The 10,216-nt window shown below is 39.8% G+C and overlaps 1 protein-coding gene across 3 annotated transcripts in view; it reads right to left on the bottom strand.

Annotated features, from left to right (window-relative positions):
- Positions 1-5,197: 5,197 nt before the first annotated feature.
- HFM1 (helicase for meiosis 1) overlaps positions 5,198-10,216 on the bottom strand; it is a gene marked incomplete at both ends in the record, with an annotated part of 80,778 nt that continues 75,759 nt past the window's right edge. For all 3 annotated transcript variants that reach the window (XM_080925597.1, XM_080925599.1, XM_080925598.1), the window contains 4 exons: positions 5,198-5,267; positions 5,707-5,858; positions 5,943-6,054; positions 9,804-9,894. In XM_080925597.1, coding sequence (XP_080781723.1) covers positions 5,198-5,267; positions 5,707-5,858; positions 5,943-6,054; positions 9,804-9,894 — 425 coding nt within the window. The remainder of the gene's footprint in view (positions 5,268-5,706; positions 5,859-5,942; positions 6,055-9,803; positions 9,895-10,216) is intronic.

The raw sequence follows: 10,216 nt of genomic DNA, 5'->3' as shown, positions 1-10,216 counted from the left end.
GTCTGAGCTCTGAGCTACAAGCTTTGGTGTTAGAAACTGAAGTTGGCTAAAGGTTTTCTTTTTGTTTTGTTTTAAGATTTATTTTATGTATATGAGCACACTGTAGTTGTCTTCAGACACACAGGAAGAAACATCAGATCACATTGTAGAAGGTTGTGAGCCACCTTGTGGTTGCTGGGATTTAAACTCAAAACCGTTGGAAGAGCAGCCAGTGCTCTAAACCAAGTTGGCTGAAGTTTAATGAATCAAAGTGAACCTGGCCTCCAGGTTCTCCCAGCATCCTTTAGCCCCTACCTGTTACAGGGTTCTTCTGGCTTGCATACTCTTCCCCCACCTTAAGCTCTCCAGCTCAGTGGTCTGGGCTGCTTTCCCCTGTATATCCAACCATTTTGGTTGCCCACTCCTTCTTTGTGCCTGTGTTTCCTGGCTGCTGTACCTCTTTCCCCTCCCTCTCCTCTCCCTCCCCCTCTCCAGGTCTTCATGCCCACCCTGGACTATCTCAAATGTCTGCCTCTGCCTACATTCTCCCTGCCATCTACAATTAACTTTCTCCTCCCCCATACCTACAATCAGTTGTATCTTTTATTTTTCTCATTCAGAACCAACCTGGGTTCTAGTTTTGGGCCTACTAGTTATTTGCTAACAATTCAGGGACAAATAATTTGGTGTCTGAAGGGTTTACTTTTTTTAAAAACCTAAACTGAAGCCTTGAACTAAAGTTTCTAGGCATCATTTAGTGCACCATTTGATTATTTCCCTTGTTTAAAAATGTATCAGCTAATGATAGAAAGAATACAAATATTTTTATAAGCAAAACTAATTGGAAATCAGTCATTTAAATTTTTGATAATTTTTTTAAATTAAATGATTATAGTAAAATCATTTGGGCTTAAGAATATGTCTGTGTGCTGGTGATGTTGCTCAGTGGTGCAGAACTCTTCTAGGTCTAAGCCCTGGATTAAACCCCAGGGTATTAGGTAAAGGTAAAGTTGTAACCTGTAAAAAGTGTTAATTCCAAACTGATCATTAGAGAAGCTCATAAAACAAACAAACAAACAAACAAACAAACCAAAGCCCAATGACTCTATTTATGTGCAGTTTTTAAAGAACTGAATCATTTACTATCAGAAAGAAATCACATCAACTTAACTGCAGTTCCTTTTTGTTATTAAAATCATTATTTTATGTGTTTGAGTGTTTTGCCTGCACTTATGTCTGACTACCCCATGTGTGCCTATAGAGGTCAGAGAGGCCACTGGATCCCTAAAACTGGAGTTATAGGTGGCTGTGAGCCATCATACCGGGAATAAAATCCAGGTCCTCTGGAAGAGAAGTCAGTTCATTTAATGGCTGAGCCATTTCTCTTCCCCCTAATTCCTTTTATTAAATACAAATTTTTATAGCTGTAACATACACATGCAAATGCAAGCTATGTACATTTTCCAAATCATTTGGAATGAACGGTATGGGGTTTTTGCTTGTTTCTGTGGGATTTTGCTGAAGTATGTAAGGCACTTTAAGGGATATAATAGACTAGGGAAAGGTTTTCAAACTGAAACAAAGATGATTCTTCTGAATTATTTACTTTATTATGTTAATTAAAACAGAACTCTAGAGTCCTCTAGAACTCTGAGTAACCCTTAAGCTGCATACTTAGCTGATGCACGAGAATTATAAACACAGTTACATCGCTGGTGAAGAATACCTACTCTGGAAGCTATGTCATATCATAAGTAGGAAGCATAAGCAGGACACAGTGGCACAGGCACTATTGCAGCACTCGGGAGGCAGAGACAGCTGGATCTCTGAGTGCAAGGCCAACCTTGTCTACAGAGTGAGGTCCAGGTAAACCAGAACTCCACAGAGAGACCCCGTCTCAAAATAACAATGACAGCAAAGTACACAACACAGAGAAAATAGGAATAGTTATCACTCTTAACTATGTCTTCTGGAATGGAGTCTCTTACCATTCTGATAATTGTTTCCTTTCCTTCCTTTCATGTAAAGGACTTTCTCATACTTTAATATGCATAAAATTGTCCCGAGCTACTGTCTCGCCTGCAAGAACGCACTCGGAACACCAGGATCCTTCTGCAGCAAAGTATTTATTGTATCTTGAAGAGGAAGACCCCGGGCAGGAAAAGGCACCCTAATTTATACCCCCAAGGGTGGCGTGTCACTGTGTGATTGGCTGCCCGCCAGTGGTCTGATCGTGATGCCCCGGGATGGGCAGTGACTTGCCTCACACCACTCTTCCCACATGCCCACACAGTTTGTTTACAGGGAGGGGCCAGGCTGCCGCAACGGAAGTCAGCGCCATCTTGTGATGGCAAATGCTATCGAGGCTTTCCTCATAAAATCACAGGAACTTTGTTAGCATACAGATCCTGACTCTGACTAGTCAGGCCTGCCATCTCCTACTCTATCTGCATGAGAAGCAAGGCCTTGAAGGATGTTTGTTTTGTCTGACTAGCTGACCAAGGTTTAGGTGAGGTTCCTAGCTGACTGCCCTGTTTGATGCTCAGCCTCACTCTTATTTGCCCTAATTTCTTCACTGGCACCATTGAAATTCCCCCAAAAGTAAATGTTCTTAAATGCAGACACCAGTTATAATCTACAATTCCACAGGTGAATATGACCCCTGTGACCCCAAGCTAAGGGTTCTCAAAGAGTGGTTTCTGAGGTACAGGAATTTGTATATAATATACTACCCATGTTTTTATAATAATGCAAAATTGAGAAACATTACTAATTAAAGTTTGGCTTTCACTTCAAGATCTTCACAGTCTGGCATTAAGTTATATTCTAAACCGCTATAGCATTAACCTGCATTAAAAACCATCTGTTCATTATTTCCCAAATAGATGCTTTCCTCCTTGGATCTCTGCTCAGGCTGGTATCTCTGTCTAACATATCCATTTCTTACATTTTTCCTCAACAAAGTGTTACTCTCTTTATCTATTTATTTTTAAGGATCAAGTTTTAACTTCTCTCTGTGTTTACAATGTGGAACCTGAACCTACAGCACAGGGTCTTTGGGCGATTTGCTGGGACTATAAACTGCTGAGGAACACTCCAGCCCTAAGTGAGAAGCACTGAGTATAGTCCAGAGCACTGCTGCAGTGACTCGGAACATCTCTCTGGTGCACCGTGTCCTGCACACTGACTCTACAGGTACCTCACCTATGTCCTTCAATTTATTGTCCTTTGCAGAAGCCGCACTGTGTGTAGAAGCTGAAGGTCATGCACCCCACAAGGAGCAGATTATGGGTGCCATTTCCCAACAGTTTGGATGACTGTTAGCATATTTTAGTAACAAACTATCTTTAAGACTATTTTAAAGATATACACATTGCTTTTTAAAGATATTAATACTATTGCATACATAAGAGGCCACAGCATAATAGAAACCTTATCCTCACCAGTAAATCAAACAATGAATACAGCAAATTAAACAATTAATTGCTTCCCATTGGAGTGACTTTATGCTAGAGGTCTGAGGCACGCCTGTACTTTATTACCTTTCTTACCGTCTCTACCAGCATGTAAACTCCTTAAGAACAGAAACAGTAGTCTGTCATCTGTAGGACCAAACTGTGCTTTTCACTTAACAGATCACACTGAATTAAATTCTTACTTTAGTGCCAAAGTTAAAGATAAAGGCATTTTAGTGCATTTTTTTTCATTTTAATGGATCTGAAGAACCTTTAATGGTTGTGTGATAGATTCAGGCACAGACACAAATCATAAAGACAAGCAGGGCTGCCCTTAACAGGAGACAGAATTCTTAGTTTTGCTCTAAGCTTTTGATGGAAGTGTAGCTCATATTCCTAATAATGTTCATTAGTAATGAAAATAATCATTTTACCCACAAGTTCCTCTTCTTTTCTTCTCTGGCCTCTACATATTTATGCTTAGAGGCAAAAACCCTCATTCTAAAATTTCTTAAGTTGTTTCAACTTCAGCTATTATTTATATAGTAAATTAGAAATGAGCCTAAACTTGAGATAAGACTTATGGTAAAAAATAGAAAAAATATTTTTGTTATAGTGTCTTAGTTAGGGTTTCTATTCCTTCACAAACATTATAACCAAGAAGCAAGTTGGGAGGAAAGGGTTTATTCAGCTTACACTTCCACATTGCTGTTCATCACCAAAGGAAGTCAGGGCTGGAACTCAAGCAGGTCAGGAAGCAGGAACTAATGCAGAGGCCATGGAGGGATGTCACTTACTGGCTTACTGGCTTACTCCCCCTGTCTTGCTCAGCCTGCTTTCTTATAGAACCCAGGTCTACCAGCCCAGGGATGGCACCACCCACACTGGGCTGGGCCCTCCCCTCCCCACCTTGATCACTAGTTGAGAAAATGCCTTACAGCTGGATCTCATGGAGGCATTTCCTCAACTGGAGCTCCTTTCTCTGTGGTAGCTCCAGCTTGTGTCAAGTTGACACAAAACCAGCCAGTAGATAAAGGTATCATAACAGTTTCAGATCTCATATCACTGGAAAATAAGGGAAATATGGCTTAATGGTTAAAAGTACTTCCTGCTCTTGCAGAGGATCCAGGTTCAGTTCCCAGTGCCCACAACAGCTTACAACCATCTGCATTTCCAGTTCTAGGGATGCAGTGTATTCCTCTGGCTTCTGTGAGCTCCTGCACTCACATGGGACAATGTACTCAAGGAAGACCACATGAACACATATAAATAAAGAAAATACATTAAAAAAGAAAAATAATGTAAACAAAACAACAATCATTTATTACTGCTCAAAATGAAAGAACAAATACAAAAGCTACTGGATCCTTAAAAATCCAGAAGAGCAAGCAACATAACAGGCCAAGACCAACACTAACAAACACACTGTGATTATACATGCCCACTGACAGATTATTTTGCTTTCTCAAACACCTTTCTTAAGAAAATATAAAAATTAAATATAAGTCACTATTAAAATTAGTTTAATAATCAATTATTTATGATAATTTAATTATCAGTTTACTGAGACAAAACCATTCTTCCAGAAGTTACAATAAAAATAAAAATGTATCAGCCTATATATATTTTGCTATAACAAAGTAAAGGAATGAATCAAACTTAAGAGAAAAATTCTGAACAATTATCAGTTATCTTTAAAAATAAAAAGCATTTTTAGTCATTACACATGTTCATACTTTGCCTTATTAACTATATTTTTATCTTTAGAAAATACCATTAAATATTCCCAGCATGGCCTTCATTTCTCCAGCTGCATCATCCGGATAATACTTTCTAGAGGGAAAAAGCAAATATAAAAGTGATTTTTTTATGTAAACCAACTTATTTTAAAAATACATGGTAAACAACTTAACATTACAGTATAGTTACACTTGGAAGTTAGTGTGAGGTTAGTACAGCAAACATGACATGATAAGCTTGTCAGTGGGTAAGCAACAGCAGACTGTGAGCTGTGAGGGTAAGGAGCAAATCTCTTTGTCATTCTTTAAACACACTGGGATGTAACAGTGTTCAGTAACAGCATAAGTAGGTTTCTGAGCTTGGCCTCTCTGAGGAGAGAAACTGGCAAACACACACACACACACACACACACACACATACATACATACACACACACACACACACACACACACACACACACACATCTTTAAAATTAATTTCTTTGTAAAAATTTTGCTAGTAAAGTCATTAAACGTATTTAAAGAGCTCTTACCTGAGATCAATTTCCTTTTTAGAGTCACTATTTCCAATAAAAATATCCACTTCCTTAAAACTGGGAGACTGTGGTATTTTCTTAGAGTGGGTAAAGCACATCCTCTCAATCACTGGTGAGAGAGTTGGCTGTCTTCTCTCTTGTAAATTGACCTATGTTTTAATTTAAAAGTAGCAATCACTGAAAGTTATGTATTCAATCAAACTTTGAAATAAAAACAAAAGTATGTGGCTTACAAGACTTGCATTTCCAGCTTGTTGAGGGAACTCTGCTACAGAGGTTGGCCCAAAGTTGTACATGGAATGGTCTGGTAAATAAACATCCGGCTTCTCAGGTGACGAAACAAAACTAAAAGTTAAAATTAATTATTTATGAAATACCACAAACATGAAAAACAAGCCATCACTGTTCTACATTAACAGTTACTCTGCAAAGGACACAAAGTTTAATATAAAGCTTATTAATAGTTACTCTGGACAATATAAGGAATAGTTATTACAAAAAGTTGATATTGTTTCTTATACTCATTAAGAACTTGGTATTTCTTCTTCCTCTTCCTCCTGCTTCTCTTCTTTTTCTTTTGAAACAAGAGTGTCACTATGTAGCTCTGGCTGTCTTGAGAATTACTGTAGGCTGACCTCAGCTCATACAAATCTGCCTGCCTGAGTGCTAGGATCACATCTGGTTATTTCCTTTCCTTAAGAATAAACCCAATTTACACATTCAGATTAGAGTCTTATTTAAGAAATTCAACAATTTCCTGTAAGATTCAGGGTTATGCTTGATTTTCTATAATCCAGAAATCTGTAAATCTTTTCTAAACTTTCACTGCTTAACCTTTATCCTCCTTTCTATATTCTGGACTCACATAGGTACCACAGTCGTTCATACAACTACATACAAGACTTCATAACTTTGTATTAAATTCATACACGAGAACACACTCACTATTCACTACTGTGTGCCATACATTATGCTAGGACCTAGATATGAAGTGGTAAACAAGCCATCAGTGAGGGATTATCTAACACAGGAACAGACCATTGTATGAAAATAGAAATCACAGCTGGGAAAAGCGCTTTGCTGATGAAGTGCTTGTGTTGTAAGTGCTTGGCTCTTTGGAGCTCTAGAGCCCAGGTGAAACATGATCCATGCATGGAACCCTGTGTGGGGAAATGGAGACAGGTGGTCCTGGCAGCCAGTGGGCCAGCCTGGTCTGAGATCAGACCAGTGAGAGATCCTGTCTCAAAACAAACAAACAAACAAACAAACAAGCAAACAAAAAACAAAACTAAACAAACCCCCAGACCAAAAGAACCAACCAACCAATTACCACCACCACCACTACTACCACAACCACCACAGACTAGAGAGACGGTTCAGCATTGAAGAGTGACTGTTGCACAAGCCCCACGACTAGAGTTAGGATTCCAGGACCCACATAACAAGCCAGGTGTCCCCCACACCTCTAGCTCCTGTTTTGAGTAAAGCTGTGGTAAGAGGATCACAGGTGCTTTTAGGTTTCCAGTGTAGCCAAGAAATCCTGAGGCTCAGGCTCAGGGACAGTAAGAGGACAGTGACAGTCTCTTCTGGCATGTGTGTTCTTAACATATTCCTTCCCATTGTGCATGTATGTTCACACAGGTACACAGACAAAAGAAAATAATGAAAGTAATATGAACTGTAACTGAGGAATGAGCCCAAGTTTGTCCTCTGGCTTCTATAGGTGTGTACAATATACACACATATACACTATAGATATGTTTATATGTTTACATACACAATTACAGGCTTTAAAGGCACACCAAGTCCTCAGCTCTCATGGTCCTTCTCCCACGGAGCAACTTCTAATAGTGTTTTCATGGGTTTTGTGTGAGCATGTGTTCTAAACAATCTATCTTCTAAACTATTCCAGAATTATTTGTAGTTTATTAAGTGCATGGTGCAGAAAATGGTTTTCATGCTGTTTTTGTCTTTCCCTACCCACAGCTTTGTTCTCTTTTGCTGCTTCTGTTCTTTCTATGTGACTCAAACTTAAAATCAATAAGTGGAAGGGGTAAGAAGGAACCTATCATGACCATCCTCCAAAAGACCCAACAAGCAGCTCAAAGAGTCAGATGCAATACTTACACCCAAGCAATGGACAGAAGCTGGTGATCCCTGTGGTTGAATTAGGGAAAAGCTGGAAGAAGCTGAGGAGGAGGGAGCCCTAGAGGAGGACCAGCAGTCTCAATTAACCTGGACCCCTGGGATCTCTCAGACACTGGATAACCAACCAGGCAGCATACACCAGCTGATATGAGGTCCCCAACACATACTGCTGCGTCTGGCTTCAGTGAGAAAAGATGCACCTAGCCATCAAGAGACTGGAGCCCCAGGGAGTGGGGAGGCCTGATGGGGGTGAGGGGTGGGCACATCCTCCTGGAGACGAGGTATGGGATGTTGACCAGTTAGAGGGTGGACCAGTAAGGGGATAAAGTCTAGACTGTAAAAAATGATCAAAAAATTTTTAAAAAGTAAAAGATCAACAAGGGAAAAAAGAAGAGAAAGAAAGAAAGAAAGAAAGGAAGAAAGAAAGAAAGAAAGGGATAAGAGGATAACTTTAAAAAGCTGCTAGATGGCTGAGGAGAGCGAACTCAGAGCACCTTAGGTGCAGGAGCTGCTGGTCAGTGGAGCTGCCTTGGCTGTGAGTGGCTTGCTAGTGAGAGAACAGTGCTCTTAGGCAGAGTAGTAGGAAACCAACAATGTGTGGGCAAGGAGCCAACATCTGCAGTTCTGTGGAGTCTGAAGTCCTGTGGGCCTAATGCTCAGCATCGCCAAGTGACCACTTATGTAGCCCCTGAATAGACGCTGGCAGCATTTTTTGTCTTCCGGCCAAAATTCCTCTTCCATCTTGATTTCTAATCAAGTCTGTTATTTTCAAATGCATTTTTCACTTTGGCAAAACTGTTTCAAATTGAACATTTCCAAGATGAATTTTTTTCTTTCCCAAATCTGTGGTTCCTGTATTCTCAGAAATAGCTCCATATATCTAGCTGCTATGTATTCTTTCTCCTTCTTCATTAGCATATTTCATTAATTGCCAAATTGCACAGGTTATCTTTAAGATATAAAAAATTCTCTCTCTCTTTCTGTATGTGTGTGTGTGTGTGTGTGTGTGTGTGTGTGTGTAGGATAAAGGACAATTTGTGGAAGTTGTCTCTTTCCTTCCAGAAGCTCAAACTCAGGTCATTTGGCTTAGTAACAAGTACTTTCACCCAGTCAGCCACCTCCCAGCCACATGTCTGAGATATGTGAAAAATCTGCCTCTAACCTCATTTCCCCATCACTTCTGGAATGACTCTTCAATGATTAAACTGAAAGTCTGCATCATTTGTCATGGAGGTGAACCATGGAGACCCTACACTAATCCTGGTCTACATGGTTGCTGTACTTTGATGGAGGTGATACCAACTATGTGGATTTCTTTGAACTAGATGTCAAAATGTAAAGACTGAGAAGCATCCCATAAAGTGTCACCTTCCTAACTTTCCTTGAATAATCACAGTATCTGCCAACACTAAACTATATTTTGTAGGTAGCACTAGTGTAGCAATAACTACAGCTGAGCAATGCTCTTCAGAGATAGTCTTCTAAAGGCTCTTGCATTTGAGAATGAAATGTAGTACTTATTGCAGCATTCCAGGCCCTGACACTCTGCAATTTCATCCTTACTCCCATAGCCACACACAGCATACATCAACGATCCTGTGCGTGGCCTGTCTTCTTAAGCCGACATCCTTTTCTTAAAAAAAGAAATGTAAACCTAGCATGCCTATTTGCCTGTTTCCCACTTGTTTGGAAACTATGAAGTTCCTGGGTTCTATACTAGAGACCATGATTCCATGGGTCTGATGTGGGACAAGAACTCAGACCTTAATGAGCACTGCTAGGTGGTTCTGATGCAAGCAGTTTGACAATAGCACTTCAGGAAAGAAACCTCCAATGCTAGCAAATTTCAGAGATTCTCTGACACCTAATGGCCTGAGCCCATCTCCAATTATGTTTCAAGAGGATATAAAGTTCTAGGAGTTACAGATTCAAGTTCTGAAGCTTGCCTGTTTGAGACGTCTCTTTGCAGTCTGCTGCTTGACTTTTGGAAGGGTAGCTTACTTCCGCCTAGACTGGAATCATGAGTGTCTCCACACCCTATGAGAGGAGAGAACATTTGAAGTGACATGCTAGTTGGCAGTTAATAGAAGTGCTGTCCAAGTTTCCCAAGGCATCTCTCTCAGCAGGACTGTTTAGAGAGAAGTGCAGGGCTGAGCAGGTGATTGGTAAAATGCTTTCTGTGCAGAGATGAGGACTGAGTTCAGCTTCCCTAGGACTCACAGAAAATTTGAGCATGAGTTTCTTAGTCAGCTGATAAAGCCATAACAAAAAAAAAAAAAAAAACAAAAAAAACAAAAAAAACAAAAAAAACAAAAAAAAAACAAAAAAAAACCCAAAAAAACAAAAACAAAAACAAAAA

This window comes from Micromys minutus (assembly GCF_963924665.1).
Source record: "Micromys minutus genome assembly, chromosome: 11".
Classification (NCBI taxonomy): Eukaryota; Metazoa; Chordata; class Mammalia; order Rodentia; family Muridae; genus Micromys; species Micromys minutus.
The sequence above is the reverse complement of the archived record's forward strand: the minus strand, read 5'-3'. Positions and strand labels throughout refer to the sequence as shown.